This window comes from Pristiophorus japonicus, chromosome 11 (assembly GCF_044704955.1).
Source record: "Pristiophorus japonicus isolate sPriJap1 chromosome 11, sPriJap1.hap1, whole genome shotgun sequence".
Lineage (NCBI taxonomy): Eukaryota > Metazoa > Chordata > Chondrichthyes > Pristiophoridae > Pristiophorus > Pristiophorus japonicus.
Window position 1 is genome coordinate 284902 of NC_091987.1, and position 20884 is coordinate 305785.

Sequence of the window (20884 nt, forward strand, 5' to 3'; positions counted from 1 at the left end):
CGAGCCAATGTAGCAATGGAAGAAGAAGAAAAAAAGAAAAACTTGGATTTATATAGCGCCTTTCACTACTACCGGATGTCTCCAAGCGCTTTACAGCCAATTAAGTACTTTTTGAACTGTTGTGATTGTTGCAATGTAGGTTGTCGAAGAGGAGGAGGCCCAAACGCCATGCTGGCGGAGAGGCACCGCTGCTGCCGCTGGGGGGGTGGTGGGGGTCCTGGTTAGTGCTGGGGGGAGGGGGGTTGGTGGGGGTCCCGGTCGGTGCTGGGGGAAGGGGGGTTGGTGAGGGTCCCGGTCGGTGCTGGGGGGAGGGGGGGTGGTGGGGGTCCTGGTTAGTGCTGGGGGGAGGGGGGTTGGTGGGGGTCCCGGTCGGTGCTGGGGGAAGGGGGGTTGGTGGGGGTCCTGGTTGCTGCTGGAGTGGGGGATGGGGAAGGGTCTGGTTGCCGGTGGAGGGGAGGGGGGGGGGCCGCTGGGGTTGGGGATGGGGGAGGGTCTGGGTGCCGCTGGCGGGGGGCGGCTCACTTCGCTCGCCGGGTGTTGTCGAGGATCGGGTGGAGCAGCTGGGATGACATCACCGAGAGCGTGCAGAAACCAAGCGCAGGCAGCGGAAGGAGGGTGCGGCAAACCAGTCCCACCCTCCCTTTCCCTCAACCACTGTCTGTCCCACCTGTGACAGAGACTGTAATTCCTGTATTGGACTGTTCAGCCACCTAAGGACTCGTGTTAAGAGTGGAAGCAAGTCTTCCTCGATTCCCAGGGACTGCCTATGGTGATGTGTAGGTCACTATATAGAATTAGTCTTGCTGCACCTGCAACCAGTAACTGATTGCTGCTCGATTATATCGAATTACATAGAAACCGGACATTTGGCCTAACTGGTCTATGCCAGTGTTTACACTCCACACGAGCCTCCTCCCGCCCTATTTCATCTAAACCCATCCGCATACCTGTTTGTTCCTTTCTCTGTCGTGTGTCTAAACATGAAGTAAGGAGATGATTGGCCTGCTGGTTGAAGCTCCCATGGTATAATAGTGTCAGCTGTGGCTCACTGGGTACGCTCTCTCCTCTGAGTCAGGAGGTTGTGGGTTCAAGTCCCACTCGAGATCCGAGCACAAAACCTAGGCTGACAGTTCAGTGCAGTATGGGGGGGGAGTGCCGCACTGTTCGAAGGTGCCCCTCGGGTAGACATAAATGATCCCATGACGCTATTTCGACGAAGAGCAGGGGCGTTCTCCAATATTTATCTCTCAACCAGAACCTAAAACCGATTTTCTGGTCATTATCACATTGCTGTTTGTGGGACCTTGCTGCCGTCCTTCTTGCATTATAACAGTGACTACACTGCACTGGCTGTAAAACGGACATCCTGAGGCCGTGAAAGATGCTATATAAATGCAAGTCTTTTTTTAAAGCAGTCTGCAAGCATTTATTACCTAGACTCACATGTGAACAATGGTCACTTTGGCAGGAGGTCAGAGAATTGCCAATGCTGGTGGAATTGTATCTCAATGAGTTGCTATCTTCAGAAGCGATTAGAAAGTAGGAGGGGGGGGGGGGGGGGAGAGGGGGTCGAGAAAGGAGTTCCTAATGTCTTTCAGTCCAAGGATCAATTAATACATGTAAATGATTCAGTCGCACTGTCGCGATCTTTCTTCATTCCACTGTCACCGGGAATGTCTATTGAAATTCTGGTGTTTTGAAACATAGAAAATAGGTGCAGGAGTAGGCCATTCGGCCCTTCGAGCCTGCACCAACATTCAATAAGATCATGGCTGATCATTCCCTCAGTACCCCTTTCCTGCTTTCTCTCTATACCCTTGATCCCTTTAGCCGTAAGGGCCACATCCAACTCCCTCTTTGAATATATCCAACGAACTGGCATCAACAACTCTCTGGAAGAGAGTTCCACAGGTTAGCAACTCTGAGTGAAGAAGTTTCTTCTCATCTCAGTCCTAAATGGCTTATCCCTCTCCCAACATCGGGAACATTCTTCCTGCATCTAACCTGTCCAGTCCCATGAGAATTTTATATGTTTCTATGAGATCCCCTCTCATTCATCTAAACTCCAGTGCATACAGGCCCAGTCGATCCAGTCTTTCTTCATATGTCAGTCCTGACATCCCGGGAATCAGTCTGGTGAACCTTCGCTGCACTCCCTCAATAACAAGAACGTCCTTCCTCAGATTAGGAGACCAAAACTGAACACACTATTCCAGGTGAGGCCTCACCAAGGCCCTGTACAGCTGCAGCAAGATCTCCCTGCTCCTATACTCAAATCTCCTCGCTATGAAGACCAACATACCATTTGCCGCCTTCACCACCTGCTGCACCTGCACCTTCAATGACTGATGTACCATGACACCCAGGTCTCGTTGCACCTCCCCTTTTCCTAATCAGCCGCCATTCAAATAATATTCTGTCGTCTTGTTTTTGCCACCAAAGTGGATAATCTCTCATTTATCCACATTATGCTGCATCTGCCATGCATTTGCCCATTCACCTAACCTGTCCAAGTCACCCTGCAGCCTCTTGGCATCCTCTCACAGCTCACACTGCCACCCAGCTTAGTGTCATCTGCAAACTTGGAGATATTACACTCAATTCCTTCATCTAAATCATTATGTATATTGTAAATAGCTGGGGTCCCAGCACTGAGCCCTGCGGCACCCCACTAATCACTGCCTGCCATTCTGAAAAGGACCCGTTTATCCCGACTCTCTGCTTCCTGTCTGCCAACCAATTCTCTATCCACATCAGTACATTACCCCCAATACCACATGCTTTAATTTTGCACACTAATCTCTTGTGTGGGACCTTGTCAAAAGCCTTTTGAAAGTCCAAATACACCACATCCACTGGTTCTCCCTTGTCCACTCTACTAGTTACATCCTTATAAAATTCCAGAAGATTTGTCAAGCATGATTTCCCTTTCATAAATCCATGCTGACTTGGACAAATCCTGTCACTGCGTTCCAAATGCGCTACTATTTCATCTTTAATAATTGATTCCAAAATTTTCCCCATTACTGATGTCAGGCTAACCGGTCTATAATTCCCCATTTTCTCTTTCCCTCCTTCCCTCCTTTCTTAAAAAATGGTGTTACATTAGCTACCCTCCAGTCCATCGGAACTGATCCAGAGTCGATAGACTGTTGGAAAATGATCACCAATGCATCCACTATTTCTAGGGCCACTTCCTTAAGTACTCTGGGATGCAGATTATCAGGCCCGGGGATTTATCGGCTTTCAATTTCCCTCACACAATTTCCTGACTAATAAGGATTTCCTTCAGTTCCTCCTTCTTGCTAGACCCTCGGTCCCCTAGTATTTCTGGAAGGTTATTAGTGAAGACAGAACCAAAGTATTTGTTCAATTGATCTGCCATTTCTTTGTTCCCTATTATAAATTCACTTGATTCTGATTGCGAGGGATCTAAGTTTGTCTTCTCTAATCTTTTTCTCTTCACAGATCTATAAAAACGCTTGCAGTCAGTTTTTATGTTCCCAGCAAGCTTTCTCTCATACTCTATTACCCCTCCTAATTAAGCCCTTTGCCCTCCTCCTGCTGAATTCTAAATTTCTCCCAGTCCTCAGGTTTGATACTTTTTCTAGTCAATTTATTTGCCTCTTCCTTGGATTTAACACTATCCCTAATTTCCCTTGTTAGCCACGGTTGAGCCATGTTCCCTGTTTTTATTTTTACTCCAGACAGGGATGTACAATTGTTGAAGTTCATCCATGTGATCTTTAAATGTTTGCCATTGCCTATCCACCGTCAACCCTTTAAGTATCACACTCCAGTCTCTTCTTGCCAATTCACATCTCATACCATCGAAGTTACCGTTCCTTAAATTCAGGACCCTAGTTTCTGGATTAATTGTGTCACTCTCCATTCTAATAAAGAATTCTACCATATTATGGTCACTCTTCCCAAGGGGCCCCTCACAACAAGATGGTTAATTAGTCCTTTCTCATTACACATCACCCAGTCTAGGATGGCCAGCTCTCTAGTTGCTTCAACATATTGATCTAAAAAACCATCCCTAATACACTCCAGGAAATCCTCCTCCGCCATAACTGCAACTAGATTAAAGTCGCCCATGATAACTGCTGTACCTTTGTTGCACGCACCCCTAATTTCTTGTTTGATGCTGTCCCCAACCTCACTACTACTGTTTGGTGGTCTGTACACAACTCCCACTAGCGTTTTCTGCCCTTTGGTATTCCGCAGCTCTACCCATACCGATTCCACATCATCCAAGCTAATGCCCTTCCTAACTATTGCGTTAATTTCTTCTCTAACCAGCAACGCTACCCCACCTCCTTTTCCTTTCTATCTATCCTTCCTGAATGTTGAATACCCTGGATGTTGAGTTCCCAGCCTTGGTCACCCTGGAGCCATGTCTCCATAATTCCAATTATATCATATTCGTTAATAGCTGCCTGCGCAGTTAATTCGTCCACCTTATTATGAATACTCCTCGCATTGAGGCACAGAAGCTTGTCTTTTTAACACACTTTGTCCCTTTAGACTTTTGTTGTAACGTGGCCCTTTTTGATTTTTTGCCTTAGGTTTCTCTCCCCTCCGCTTTTACTTTTCTTCTTTCTACCTTTTGCTTCTGCCCCCATTTTACTTCCCTCCTCCGTAGGTTCCCATCCCCCTGCCATATTAGTTTAACCCCTCCCCAACAGCACTAGCAAACACTCCCCCTAGGGCATTGGTTCCGGTCCTGCCCAGGTGCAGACCGTCCGGTTTGTACTGGTCCCACCTCCCCCAGAACCGGTTCCAATGTCCCAGGAATTTGAATCCCTCCCTCCTGCATCACTCCTCAAGCCACGTATTCATCTGAGCTATCCTGTGATTCCTACTCTGACTCGCACGTGGCACTGGTAGCAATCCTGAGATTACTACCTTTTTTTGAGGTCCTGCTTTTTAATTTAACTCCTAGCTCCCTAAATTCAGCTCGTAGGACCTCATCCCGTTTTTTTTACCTACATCGTTGGTACCTATCTGCACCACGACAACTGGCTGTTCACCCTCCCCCTCCAAAATGTCCTGGCAACTAGAACCATATCTGGCTATTGAGTGCACAGCATCTTATTTATTCTTGGGATTGACAGTTCTTGAAGCCCTTTTGAGCTGGATGATAAAGCAAGCCTTTATCGGTCACAGGGAAAGTCATCGCAAGAATCCATCCTCCTCAATCGCCTTCTCCCTGGGGCTGGAGCCCCCCTCCCAGAGTCGCAATGTGGATTCCGCCCACTAAGGGGCACAATGGACAAGATCTTCACCGTGTGGCAAATCCAAGAGAAATGCAGGGAGCAGCACCAACCCTTGTACATGGCTGCCTTTGACCTCACAAAGGCCTTCGACACTGTCAACCGTGAAGGATTATGGAGTGTCCTCCTCAAATTTGGCTGCCCTCAAAAGTTTGTCACCGTTCTCCGCCTGCTTCACGGCGACATGCAAGCTGTGATCCTGACCGAAGGAGCGCACGACAACCCAAGCTCCCCACCCACCGTCTGCCCCGCCTGTGACAGCCTGTAGGTTCCGCATTGGACTCATCAGTCACCTGAGAACTAATTTTTAGTGTGGAAGCAAGTCATCCTCGACTCCAAGGGACTGCCTAAAGAAGAGGAGGAAAGTGAGTCCTTTTTATGGCAGAGACTGCAGTTATGTGTCTTACTTGAGAGTCAGTATTTCCATTCAAACACATTTGCCAGTGTGTGTATATATATATAACGGTACGGTTGCAAATGACTCCTTATTGACTGGGGTGACAACATTTCCAGCTCTTAACAGGGCTGTAAAAGAAAGCAGCACACCAGCTTTCGAATGACTGTTGTCAGTCTGTATGACTGTAGAGTGGACAGGGGAGAACCAGTGGATGTGGTATATTTGGACTTTCAAAAGGCTTTTGACAAGGTCCCACACAAGAGATTGGTGTGCAAAATCAAAGCACATAGTATTGGGGGTAATGTACTGATGTGGATAGAGAACTGGTTGGCAGACAGGAAACAGAGAGTCGGGATTAACGGGTCCTTTTCAGAATGGCAGGCAGTGACTAGTGGAGTGCCGCAGGGCTCAGTGCTGGGACCCCAGCTATTTACAATATACCTTAATGATTCAGATGATGGAATTGAGTGTAATATCTCCAAGTGTGCAGATGACACTAAGCTGGGTGGCGGTGTGAGCTGTGAGGGGGACGCTACGAGGCTGCAGGGTGACTTGGACAGGTTAGGTGAGTGGGCAAATGCGTGGCAGATGCAGTATAATGTGGATAAATGTGAGGTTATCCACTTCGGGGGGCAAAAACACGAAGGCAGAATATTATCTGAATGGCGGCAGATTAGGAAAAGGGGAGGTGCAACAAGATCCGGGTGTCATGGTACATCAGTCATTGAAAGTTGGCATGCAGGTACAGCAGGTGGTGAAGAAGGCAAATGATATGTTGGCCTTCATAGCTAGGGGATTTGAGTATAGGAGCAGGGATGTCTTACTGCAGTTGTACAGGGCCTTGGTGAGGCCTCACTTGGAATATTGTGTTCAGTTTTGGTCTCCTAATCTGAGGAAGGACATTCTTGCTATTGAGGGAGTGCAGCGAAGGTTCACCAGACTGATTCCTGGGATGGCAGGACTGACATATGAGGAGGGACTGGATCGACTGGGCCTTTATTCATTGGAGTTTAGAAGGATGAGAGGGGATCTCATAGAAACATATAAAATTCTCACGGGACTGGACAGGTTAGATGCAGGAAGAATGTTCCCGATGTTGGGGAAGTCCAGAACCAGGAGACAGGATAAGGGGTAGGCCACTTAGGACTGATGAGGAGAAACTTCTTCACTCAGAGAGTTGTTAACCTGTGGAATTCTCTACCGCAGAGAGTTGTTGATGCCAGTTCATTGGATATATTCAAGAGGGAGTTAGATATGGCCCTTGCGGCTAAAGGGATCAAGGGGTATGGAGAGAAAGCAGGAAAGGGATACTGAGGGAATGATCAGCCATGATATTGAATGGTGGTGCAGGCTCGAAGGGCCGAATGGCCTACTCCTGCACCTATTTTCTATGTCTACTCCCACCATCTCCAGTCCTTCATTATTGTTTGAGATGTGGTTCTAGTTGCTACTGACCCCTTGTTTGTAGCTGAGTTTTTTTTTAAACCTACAGGGTTGCATGATGACATCTCAGGGAATCTGTGGGTAGGCAGTATTCCTGGTCTGTCGTTCTGGGCACAGTGCATGCTATGAGCACAGCATCCTGAGCTTCTGCATGCTATTTATTTCTCCACATTTGTTGACCTACTTTTGTGTTTCTGTTGCCGAATGCTAATTTTCTGCAATAATGGCCTTCCTTTTAGGTAGCTGACTCTGTGTATTTTGGAAGTTGGGAAAGGGGTTCCAGAAGTGAGTCAGCATTTGCAGGGTGTCCCCGGGAATAGTTTCCAATCTGGTCCACTCCAGATGATTTGATGTTTTTTTATAATGTTTAAAAATGGAATGACCAGATAATTTGATTGTAAGAACAGAGTGTTCTTAGAAGGAAAGACTTGCCATTATGTAGTGCCTTTCACAACCACCGGACATCTCTTTACAACCAATGAAGTACTTTTGGAGTTTGGTCACCATTGTAATGTAGGAAACGCGACAGCCAATTTGCACATAACACATTGCAGTTTGTGGGAGCTTGCTGTTATGTTGATAGAGGGATTAAATATTGGCCAGGACAATAGGGATAACTCCTGCTCTTCAGCGAAATAGTGCCGTGGGATCTTTTGCATCCACCTGAGAGAGCAGACGGGGCCTCGGTTTAACATCTCATCTGAAAGATGGCACCTCCGACAGTGCAGTGCTCCCTCAGCACTGCCCTGGAATGTCGGTCTAGATTTTATTTTTGTGCTCAAGTCCCTGGAGTGGGGTTTGAACCCACAACCTTCTGCCTCGGAGGCGAGAGTGCAACACTGAGTCACAGCTGACACTTGCAGGAAAGTTTGACAACTGTACGGTCAGTCCTGGCATTGCTTTGCCAACACAAGAGCTGTCGTAACACATGCCCGCGGTACAACTGCATAATGCAGACATGAGCTTCAGGCTTGGGACGATCTATTCAGATAAAGCTGGATTACAGGTACAGTGTCTCAAATCCGGCTGTCCGAAAACTGGAATTGTCAGAAAACTGGACATTATTGAGAAAATCCCATTTAATATTCAGTAGTCTAGAATCTGGAATTATTGTCCAAAAACCAGTGGGTCGGACTCGCAACCCCACTCTTCGGAGAAATGGCGCGCGATCGGTCCAAGCCTTGCTGAATGACCCTCGACCAGGCTCTTCGGCGAAATCTCGACGGATCGGAAAAGGCGCGTGCACATCACGCCCCGGAAACCGGCTTTTGCGAGGCCGCGCCTTGTCCGTCCAGCCCATAGATTTTCTTGTCTGAAATCCGAAAACTGGTACAATCTGTATCCCGAGGTTGCTGGATTTGAGACGTGGTGCCTGTATAACTGGCACTATTCTAACTGACGAGTTTGGATGCTGTAAATGTGAACGGGAAGCTTTGAGCAGAGCCTGAAAAACGCAGTGAAGGGACAAAATCCTTTGTGCAGGCATCTGCAAGGGAACAATGGAGGAGATCGCATCTTGCTTCACTCCTGCCAAGCCTGAGAATGGTGGGAGGAAGGACAGCAGTTCAGTTTTGAGAGAGAGAGAAAGAGAGCGAGTTGGAGCAGAGTTCGTTGTCAACATAACTGGGCTGAGTAGAGTTTGCAGGTTGCCGCATTTGGTGCCTTTTCTATTGTGTACCTCTCCAGGTTAGAATAGGCAGCTGTGACCGACTCCAGCACTGTGGGGGATGTACATGGAGCAGGCAGGACCAAATATTAGAAATAAATATTTGATGTGTAGAAGGAGCAAGCTCGGAGGACGATTGAGAGTAGTGTTGTTAAAATGGGGCAGGATGAGCAAGGTTGGAGATTGAGGAAAAAAGAGAGGTTGGAGGGAAGGAGTGGATTCAGATAACTCGCTTTTTCTTTTCAATTCAACTGTGCATGCGGGGTGATAATGGGACCATTACTGAACTCAGTCATTTACTTCATGGAGCGGGGTGGTGAGCGGAGAGTTTAAGAAGTTCTGGTGAATCTGCAGTGCACACCCTCAAAGGCCAATTATCCTTCCTGAGAGGTGGCTTAACCAGAGCTTTATACATCCATAGCATAATATCCACCTCTTTGTATTCCAGCCCCCTTCTGATAAAGGCTAACATTCCATTAGCCTTTAGTTTTTAGTGATTTCTGTACATGGAGCCCTAAATCTCCCTACTCCTCCAGGTATTAGCTTCATATCATTTAAGCAATAAACTTTCACTGTCTGCCTCTGTAAGCTATTACCGGACTATTTGTCCTCTACCAGACACCACAAAAGTTGCCACCACTAAGACCAGCCTCCAAATTTAAGCCAATAATGCAAAAGTCAGTTCTGCACTTCAGTATTCTGTATCTATCCAAAAAGTTCACAAACTGTACCAGTGTCACAGCTTTTCTTATCCCTCCTTCTATCCGTTTAAACTTCTGTGTCCACTGACCACCATCAACTATTATTTGTTAAACTCCTCTTCTTGGGCAGTTTCCCGGAGTCGAGGATGACGTGTTTCCACATTAATGAGTCCTATGCGGGATTTACAGGTGGGGCAAGTGACGGGTGGGTGGGGTGCTTGGGTTGTCGTTCCGCTGTTTGTACTTGACTCCCACGTATTCCTGACGGAGAAACTCTGTGTTCGGCGTCTTCTCGGATGTTTCTCCCCCACTTTGAGCGGTCTTGAGCCAGGGATTCCCAAGAGTCGGTGGGGATGTAAAATTTTTTCTCAGGATTTGAGGGTGTCCTTGAAGCGTTTTCTCTGCCCTTCTGGGACACGCTTGCTGTGACGGAGCTTGGAGTAGAGTGATTGTTTCAGGAGTCTTGTATCAGGCTTGCGGACGATGTGGCCTGTCCATCGGAGCTGATTGAGCGTGGTCAATGCCTCGATGCTGGGGATGTTGGCCTGAGCGAGAACACTAACATTGGTGCGTCTATCCTGCCAATGGATTTGCAGGATTTTGCAGAGGCAACATTGGTGATACTTCTCCAGTGCTTTGAGGTGCCTACTGTACGTTGTCCATGTCTCTGAAGCACATAGGAGGACGGTTATCACTACTGCTCTGTAGACCATGAGCTTGGTGCCGGGTTTGAGATCCTGGTCTTCCTCAGGAAACCGAAGGCTGCACTAGCACACTGAAGGCGGTGTCAGATTTCGTCATTGATATCTGCCCTTGCTGACAGAAGGCTAGAATGGGGAGGCCTGACTTGCCTGTTGGTTTTCTAGCCTAATTTCTGCATGTCTTGCTCTTGAAAGCTACGAACATCGTGTCCTTGGTCTAGTGGGAGCAACTTTCATGGCATCCATCTTCTAGAGCCAGTTTCTGTCTGCACGCACTCAGCTATTTAAAAAGAAAAGTAATTTGAACCCTAACATTCAGCATGAAAACTGTTTAATTATATAGTTAGTTTGCATTGTTTTTCACGGCATCGTTGTGTGCGCATGCACCTCCTGTTTCAAGTACCAAGCGTTTGCATCAGGACTTCCAATTCAGGCAGCATGGCTAGAGGGAGAGTAAACTCCCTCTACTTTAACTTTACAAGAGCAATTCCTGTGTGACCTCTATTTCCCCAACTAGCCATACTGTGATGGGGCTATGGGGAAAGAGTTGCGGGGAGGAGGAAGAGGAGGTGGTGGGTGGGGGTGATGTCCTTTCAAATAGCTGGCACAGGCACAATGGGCCAAATTGCCGCCTCCTGTGCTGTACGATTCCATAATTCTAAGACCCCTTGGAGTGAGATTACCAAGGGATGGACCCATGCCTCGGAGATCTGGATTGATACTGCCCAAACTAGGACATTTTATAGCTAAGATACAGCGCACGTTAATTTTAGCCGAGAGGTGAAAGGCTAATGTCGTCATTTTTTTTTCTTTTCCCCCCACAATTGGGTTTACTCAAGTGTTAGATTTTAAAAAAACACAATCCATCATACCAGCCAACTAATCAGTGTGACCAAACTTTGTGTGTGCACGATTGATTGATTTAAACTGCTCAGTTACTGCAGCTTTATAAAGATATGTCTCTCATTTGATAACCGAGCTGGATTTCCCAACCAATTTATATTGGCCCAGAATCTGCAGTGGGTAATCATAGTGACACTGGCTGCACTGTGGGAACCCCTGCCCCGCCACTGAGCCGGGAATCAGTGGAATCAGGTAACTGATATCACTGTTAAATACCCACTTAAAAGTGTAACTGGGCTTTTAACGGTGTATTGTCTGACTGCTAAACAAACATTATGGCCCTGAAAAACTAACTTAAATTTTGTGGAGTGTCAAATGTATCCATTTTAATAATTAAATTTAAAAAAAATGTTCATTATTTCAGGTTTGCCTTTTCCAGTGTGAGAGCCCCCAATATTTGTTTTGCTCTCACATTTTCAAAAGATTAGATTCAAAAAAGCTTGCTCACTTGGTTTGCTGTCTGTGAATTCTGCATTGTGATTAGCAGCTTAGATCGCTTGCTGATGTCAAGCAGCCCGCTTACTGAATTCCCCATAACTTGCGCTGACTTCAATTGCAAGTCTGAAAAGCCGAACTACTCGACACGGAGATCGCAAGATCACTGTGGGACGCTTCCTTCAGGGCCAGTGGCGGACGCCTTTGCTTTGCCGCTGACCACAAATGACGGGCCATTATGGTTGGGCACTGGGTAGGATTGAACCTCTTCTGAAAGTTCAGCCACTGTTTGTGCGGCAGGTGTTTCTCATGCTTTTGCTTAAATGTATTTGCGTGGACTCACGCAGAAGCTACTGTGACATATCTATCTTCCTCTTTCTTGTTTGATTCTTGTACTGCCAAACTTGGGATGTGACTGGAGAGAGTTACGCAACACCGGGAGTACAGAACAAGTAATTATGCATCTGTCTTTGATCACAAAGTATATCACACAGTATTAAACATTTGTTCAATGCCATTTTTTTTCCCACTAGCATACAGGTACAAACAAAAGTTAAAAATAAAGCCGAGCGATAACACTGGTGCTGCAGGTTCTTAATAATGTACCCTTGGGGTTTACTGCCAAAGAATTGGGAATTAATTTCTGTTTTTTATTGCAGAGTTCCTTCCAGCTCACAATTGATAAAGTGGGTCCACATTCATCTCCACTTGCTCTGAGTCATGTTACCAGCGTTATCAAATCGGAACAGCACTTGGTGAGTATGATGCAGTGTGTTGGCAGTAGGTTTGTGGTGTTTTTGGCGGCAAAGTGAAATCCATTTGAGTTTCTTCGTCTTGGATATTGGATTGGATAAATTGGACAAAGCCTTTACTCTCTGCCAGTGTATGTTGTGTTCCCAGCTCTGTGCCGTAGAGAGGCAAGATGTGAATGTGTGCCCTATAATTGCTTACACAGTGACTTCCCAATCTTAACCATGCAGCTGGACAGACCTACAGCTTGTATTTCCCCTACAGGGAGTGAAAGTTCGCTTGCCCATCTCCTCGTGACAGGCTTGGGGATGGCATTGACTGAAGCCGGTCAGTAGGCTATCTGCCTCTTCCTTCTGACAGCCTTGGAGCTGTTGTTCAACAGTGTGGGCCTCTCCTTGACCCTGGCATTGTTTGCTGATGACCCAGAGCTGTAAGATATTGCTTGTGTAACATCTGTTTCATCTCTCTTCAAATATGGCAACGTCTATTTTGGCGAGTGTGGCTGGCTTCAACAGGAGCATCTTGCTGAAGTGGATGTGATTCTAGCAAAGAGGCCGTTGAATAGCCAGCTCCTGAAGCCCACATTGTTCAGGACCATCACAAGCCAAGCTTTGATCCAACCAGGTTTAATCATTCCTCATTGATTTGAATCATAGTGGTAACAAACTCTGGAATTTTATTTTCGAGACTGCTTCATTATTCCAAAGATGAACTTATTCATCTGGCAGCTTTGTAATTGGAGTGACCTAGGTTTTAAAGGGCTTTGATTGACTTGCAAATCACTTGGTGATGATAGACTGCACATAGTGAGAGTTACACAACAATGGCTCGGGAATTTTGTTAACCTACAAACTGTTGCACCTTTTTTCTGTTTTTACAGCCTTCTGTTTGCTGCTGTTTGATGGTTTACCAGTAGTTTTCCAGCATTTCTTAGGATGAAAGAGTTTTATCGTTGTCATTTTAACCAGCAATGTACAGTCTGTTCTGATCTCAGTCTCTGCAGAAAACCCTTTTTAGAATGTTTGTTTTTTTAATGACTCTCATCAATATGTCCCAGGCAGTCATAGAATCACAGAACGGTTACAGCACAGAAAACATAGAAACATAGAAACATAGAAAATAGATGCAGGAGCAGGCCATTCAGCCCTTCTAGCCTGCACCGCCATTCAATGAGTTCATGGCTGAACATGCAACTTCAGTACCCCCTTCCTGCTTTCTCGCCATACCCCTTGATCCCCCGAGTAGTAAGGACTTCATCTAACTCCCTTTTGAATATATTTAGTGAATTGGCCTCAACTACTTTCTGTGGTAGAGAATTCCACAGGTTCACCACTCTCTGGGTGAAGAAGTTTCTCCTCATCTCGGTCCTAAATGGCTTACCCCTTATCCTTAGACTGTGACCCCTGGTTCTGGACTTCCCCAACATTGGGAACATTCTTCCTGCATCTAACCTGTCTAAACCCGTCAGAATTTTAAACATTTCTATGAGGTCTCCTCTCATTCTTCTGCCCAGTTGATCCATGCTGTCTTGATAGGTCAATCCCACCATCCCGGGAATCAGTCTGGTGAATCTTCGCTGCACTCCCTCAATAGCAAGAATGTGATTCCTCAAGTTAGGAGACCAAAACTACACAATACTCCAGATGTGGCCTCACCAAGGCCCTGTACAACTGTAGCAACACCTACCTGCCCCTGTACTCAAATCCCCTCGCTATGAAGGCCAACATGCCATTTGCTTTCTTAACCGCCTGCTGTACCTGCATGCCAACCTTCAATGACTGACGTACCATGACACCCAGGTCTCGTTGCACCTTCCCTTTTCCTAATCTGTCACCATTCAGATAATAGTCTGTCTCTCTGTTTTTACCACCAAAGTGGATAACCTCACATTTATCCACATTATACTTCATCTGCCATGCATTTGCCCACTCACCTAACCTATCCAAGTCACTCTGCAGCCTCAGAGCATCCTCCTCGCAGCTCTCACTGCCACCCAACTTAGTGTCATCCGCAAATTTGGAGATACTACATTTAATCCCCTCGTCTAAATCATTAATGTACAGTGTAAACAGCTGGGGCCCCAGCACAGAACCTTGCGGTACCCCACTAGTCACTGCCTGCCATTCTGAAAAGTACCCATTTACTCCTACGCTTTGCTTCCTGTCTGACAACCAGTTCTCAATCCATGTCAGCACACTACCCCCAATCCCATGTGCTTTAACTTTGCACATTAATCTCTTGTGTGGGACCTTGTCGAAAGCCTTCTGAAAGTCCAAATATACCACATCAACTGGTTCTCCTTTGTCCACTTTACTGGAAACATCCTCAAAAAATTCCAGAAGATTTGTCAAGCATGAATTTCCTTTCACAAATCTATGCTGACTTGGACCTATCATGTCACCATTTTCCAAATGTGCTGCTATGACATCCTTAATAATTGATTCCATCATTTTACCCACTACTGAGGTCAGGCTGACCGGTCTATAATTCCCTGTTTTCTCTCTCCCTCCTTTTTTAAAAAGTGGGGTTACATTGGCTACCCTCCACTCTATAGGAACTGATCCAGAGTCAATGGAATGTTGGAAAATGAATGTCAATGCATCAGCTATTTCCAAGGTCACCTCCTTAAGTACTCTGGGATGCAGTCCATCAGGCCCTGGGGATTTATCGGCCTTCAATCCCATCAATTTCCCCAACACAATTTCCCGACTAAAAGATTTCCCTCAGTTCCTCCTCCTTATTAGACCCTCTGACCCCTTTTATATCTGGAAGGTTGTTTGTGTCCTCCTTAATGAATACCGAACCAAAGTACTTGTTCAATTGGTCTGCCATTTCTTTGTTCCCCGTTATGACTTCCCCTGATTCTGACTGCAGGGGACCTACGTTTGTCTTTACTAACCTTTTTCTCTTTACATACCTATAGAAACTTTTGCAATCCGCCTTAATGTTCCCTGCAAGCTTCTTCTCGTACTCCATTTTCCCTGCCCTAATCAAACCCTTTGTCCTCCTCTGCTGAGTTCTAAATTTCTCCCAGTCCCTGGGTTCGCTGCTATTTCTGGCCGATTTGTATGCCACTTCCTTGGCTTTAATACTATCCCTGATTTCCCTAGATAGCCACGGTTGAGCCACCTTCCCTTTTTTATTTTTACGCCAGACAGGAATGTACAATTGTTGTAATTCATCCATGCGGTCTCTAAATGTCTGCCATTGCCCATCCACAGTCAACCCCTTAAGTATCATTCGCCAATCTATCCTAGCCAATTCACGCCTCATACCTTCAAAGTTACCCTTCTTTAAGTTCTGGACCATGGTCTCAGAATTAACTGTTTCATTCTCCATCCTAATGCAGAATTCCACCATATTATGGTCACTCTTCCCCAAGGGGCCTCGCACAATGAGATTACTAATTAATTCTCTCTCATTACACAACACCCAGTTTAAGATGGCCTCCCCCCTAGTTGGTTCCTCGACATATTGGTCTAGAAAACCATCCCTTATGCACTCCAGGAAATCCTTCTCCACCGTATTGCTTCCAGTTTGGTTAGCCCAATCTCTGTGCATATTGAGTCACCCATTATAACTGCTGCACCTTTACTGCATGCACCCCTAATTTCCTGTTTGATGCCCTCCCCAACATCCCTATTACTGTTTGGAGGTCTGTACACAACTCCCACTAACGTTTTTTGCCCTTTGGTGTTCTGCAGCTCTACCCATATAGATTCCACATCATCCAAGCTAATGTCTTTCCTAACTATTGCATTAATCTCCTCTTTAACCAGCAATGCTACCCCACCTCCTTTTCCTTTTATTCTATCCTTCCTGAATGTTGAATACCCCTGGATGTTGAGTTCCCAGCCCTGATCATCCTGGAGCCCTTCTCCGTAATCCCAATCACATCATATTTGTTAACATCTATTTGCACAGTTAATTCATCCACCTTATTGCGGATACTCCTTGCATTAAGACACAAAGCCTTCAGGCTTGTTTTTTTAACACCCTTTGTCCTTTTAGAAGGAGGCCATTCGGCTCAACGTGCAAGAGCACTTCAGCTAGTCCTACTCCCCCGCTTTTTCCCTGTAGCCCTGCACAATGTTTATCCCTCAGCTACTTATCCGGTTCCCTTTTGAAAGCCACAATTGAGTCTGCCTCCACCACCCTCTCAGGCAGCGCACTCCAGATCCTAACCACTCGCTGCGTAAAAAAGTTTCCCCTCGTGTCGTCTTTGTTGTTTCTTCTAATCACTAAATCTTTGTCCTCTGGTTCTCGACCCTCCCGCCAATGGGAACATGATTTTGAACATCTATCAAATCTCCTCTCGACCGTCTCTGCTCTCAGGAGAACAACCCCAGCTTCTCCAGATATCTATGTAACTGAAGTCCCTCATCCCTGGAACAGTTCTTGTAAATCTTTTCTACGCCCGCTCGAAGGCCTTCACATCCTTCCTAAAGGGTGGTGCCCATAATTGGACACAATACTCCAGTTGAGGCCGAACCATGTTTTCTCAAGGTTCATTGGCAGTGATGGTGTATCCCTGCAGGAAATTAAAAGTTGCGTAGATGGGAAATGATCAAAATCCTCAGCTTTGAGCTGTGGCAGCTTGGTTTTGTTCCCAGTTTACGTTACTTCTCATTGGGCCGATGGTTGGGAAGAAACCTATGATTCCACTTTGAGTGAGTATCTCATGTGCCTTGTATGAACAGGAAATGTTATATCCACACTCATTTTGTTTGTATTGATAGATTACCGTAGTTTTATGTTGTATGATTTATATTTGTGTAGTTGGTTATTTCTGAAAGCATTTAATAATTAAATTATGAAACTATAATGGCCTACTCCTGCTCCTATTCCTTCTGTAAACCCAGTCAATGACCATCTTTTAAACAATCCCCACCCCTTACTGCTTTCAATTATTTAAGCATTGCATTTAAAAAATATTATTGGTGATTAATTCATTGCGCTCTACCTGTTAGTTCCTTTCCCACATAATTCACCAACTGCTGTTTAGAATCCTAAACTGTTGCAGCAGAGAAACAGGCCATTCCCTTCATTATGCATGTGCCTGTTTTACCCACATGAGGCTCCCAGCCTAGTCCCCTCCTCTCTCGCTTGCTCCTCGGGTCCTTTTAATCTTTTTTTCCAAGTAACTATCCAATTCCCAAAGAATGATCATGCTTTGATTGACCACTTTTGGCAGAGAATTTCATATTCTGATCACACTCTGTATATGATTTTTTTCCCTAACTGTTAATTTGTGCCCCCTTGTTACTGTTAATTTGTGCCCCCTTGTTACTGTACTGCCAACCAATGGAAACAATCTATAACTAATTATTATATCTGGGCTTAGAGGGTTAAATTATGAGGGCATGTTGCATAGACTAGGCGTGCATTCCTTTGAGTATTGAAGGGTGATCTGATCGAGGTGTTTTTTTAAAACGTTCAAACGAATTGATGGGGTAGATTTGGAGAATCTATTTCCTTTGGTGGCCAAATCGAAAACAAGGGGACATAACCATAACATTGTAGAGTTGGGCCATTTAGGAGTGAAATCGGAAGTAATTTTTCTCTCAAAAAGTAGTAGAAATCTGGAGCTCTCTTCCCCCAAAAATCTGCAGATGCTGAGACAATTCGAGCTGTCAAAACTGAGAGGGAGTTTTGTTCGATAACAGTGTTATGGAATATAGAGCTATGGTGGAGATACAGATCAGTCATGATCTAATTGAATGGTGGTACAGGCTCAAGTAGCTGCATGGCCGCCTCCTGTTCCTATGTTCCTTCATAATATGGCTCACTGGGACACATTACCTTTTCCATGATTGGGGAGAGTCAATGTAATATAAACAGGCTTTCTTCCCAGGTTCCTGTATTCATTCCAAATGCTTCCATTTAGGGAGGGGGAGAAAAAAGGAATGAACTATTTGCATCTCCTTCACTATAAAGATAATTTACCCAGGTGTTCATGTCACAATACAGCAACCGGGTACCACAGGACATGCAACAGTCTTGTGTGTATGTAGCCTGAGAATAAAATACTGTTTTGTTGCTTTAGTCCTTTTTAAACTTGTTAAGTTAGCCACTGGGAGAAGATTCTGCTTTACAGAAAGGTAATTTACTGCTTTGTTACTTGGGTTTTCATTGCCCTGTCCCACACCATATATGTTCCATTTTATATTTATCTCCGCAACGTGATTTCTTGATGATTATACTTCAAAACAGTCTAACAAAATACAAGATGATGGAAGTAAAAATGACTTTTGTTACTTTTGTGTGAATTATAAAATTATATATACCATATATAACGTTACATTTTAAGAGAACTGATTGGTCTTCTATTAGTGCAGTTTTTTGTTTTTGAGCACCTCATTCACCTTTGGCGAGATGCCTTACCACGGGTCACTTGTTTAACAATGCAGCTAGTAGTGTGGGCATTGAATCCTTGTTTTGGGAGTTCTCTCATAATTTTCAGCAGGTATCTCCGGATGATTGGGAGCCAGGATCTACCTCTACTCCCCCCCCCCCCCCCCCCCCAGCCCCCCAACTTCCCTAGCTTAAAAACATAAGAAATAGGAGCAGGAGTAGGCCATTTGGCCCCTCGAGCCTGCTCTGCCATTCAATAAGATCATGGCTGATCTGATCATGGACTCAGCTCCACTTCCCTGCCCACTCCCCATAACCCCTTATCCCCTTATCATTTCAGAAACTGTCTATTTCTGTCTTAAATATATTCAATGTCCCAGCTTCCACAACTCTCTGAGGCAGCGAATTCCACAGATTTACAACCTCAGAAGAAATTTCTACTCATCTCTGTTTTAAATGGGCGGCCCCCTTGTTCTAAGACCATGCCCCCTAGTTCTAGTCTCCCCCATCAGTGGAAACATCCTCTCTGCATCCACCTTGTCAAGCCCCCTCATAATCTATATGTTTCAATAAGATCACCTCTCATTCTTCTGAATTCCAATGAGTAGAGGCCCAACCTGCTCAACCTTTCCTCATAAGTCAATCCCCTCATCCCCGGAATCAACCGAGTGAACCTTCTCTGAACTGCCTCCTTTCATAAATATGGAAACCAAAACTGCACGCAGCATTCCAGGTGTGGCCTCACCAATACCTTACATAGCTGTAGTAAGACTTCCCACTTTTATACTCCATCCCCTTTGCAATAAAGGCCAAGATACCATTGTCCTTGATCACTTGCTGTACCTGCATACTGACCTTTTGTGTTTCATGCACAAGTAACCCCAGGTCCCGCTGTACTGCGGCACTTTGCAATCTTTCTCCATTTAAATAATAATTTGCTCTTTGATTTTTTTTTTTCTGCCAGAGTGCATGACCTCACACTTTCCAACATTATATTCCATCTGCCAAATTTTTGCCCACTCACTTAGCCTGTCTGTCCTTTTGCAGATTTTTTGTGTTCTCCTCTCAGATTGCTTTTCCTCCCATCTTTGTATCGTCAGCAAACTTGTCTACGTTACACAAAGTCCCTTCTTCCAAGTCGTTAATATAGATTGTAAATAGTTGGGGTCCCAGCACTGATCCCTGCGACACCCCACTAGTTACTGATTGCCAACTAGAGAATGAACTATTTATCCTGACTCTGTTTTCTGTTAGTTAGCCGATCCTCTACCCATGCTATTCCCCCCCCCCCCCAACCCCGTGAACCCAATCTTGTGCAGTAACCTTTTATGTGACACCTTGTCAAATGCCTTCTGGAAATCCAAATACACCACATCCACTGGTTCCCCTTTATCCACCCTGTTTGTTACATCCTCAAAGAACTCCAGCAAATTTGTCAAACATGACTTCCCCTTCTCAAATCCATGCTGACCTCTGCCTAACCGAATTTTGCTTTTCCAAATGCCCTGCTACTGTTTCTTTAATAATGGACTCCAACATTTTCCCAACCACAGATGTTAGGCTAACTGGTCTATAGTTTCCTGATTTTTGTCTGCCTCCTTTTTTAAATAGGGGCGTTACATTTGCAGTTTTCCAATCTGCTGGGACCTCCCCAGAATCCAGGGAATTTTGGTAAATTACAACCAATGCATCCACAATCCCTGCCGCTACTTCTCAAGACCCTAGGATGCAAACCATCAGGTCCAGGGGATTTATCTGCCTTTAGTCCCATTATCTTATTGAGTACCACCTCCTTAGTGATTGTGATTGTGTTAAGTTCCTCCCTCCCCCCCACCCCCCCACCCCCCCACCATAGCCCCTAGACTACCCACTGTCGGAATATTGTTAGTGTCCTCTACCGTAATGACTGATTCAAAATATTTGTTCAGAGTTTCTGCTATCTCCATGTTCCCCATTACTAATTCCCCGGTCTCGTCCTCTTAAGGGACCAACATTTATGTTAGCCACCCTTTTCCTTTTTATATACCTACAGAAACTCTCATTCTCATTCAAAAATCTGTTTATCTCCACTTTAAATATCTTAAGGGCCAATTGTAGCACCCCAAATTCTCTCCTGGCGAAGGTCAGCTCACTCAGCAAAGATTAGAAACCTGGGACTTTCTGTTCTGCGTGAATGTGGGGAAGTTTACTTGGGTATCACATTATTGGAGGGAACTTATTTGTTGTTGTGAAACTATTGCCACTGTATTGATATT

The 20884-nt window shown here is 45.4% G+C and overlaps 1 protein-coding gene across 5 annotated transcripts in view; it reads left to right on the top strand.

The window, feature by feature from the left end:
- The window catches only part of LOC139275951 (C2 domain-containing protein 2), a 111946-nt gene that overhangs the window by 33153 nt on the left and 57909 nt on the right, over positions 1 to 20884 (top strand). For all 5 annotated transcript variants that reach the window (XM_070893192.1, XM_070893190.1, XM_070893194.1 and 2 more), the window contains one exon: positions 12185 to 12280. In XM_070893192.1, coding sequence (XP_070749293.1) covers positions 12185 to 12280 — 96 coding nt within the window. The remainder of the gene's footprint in view (positions 1 to 12184; positions 12281 to 20884) is intronic.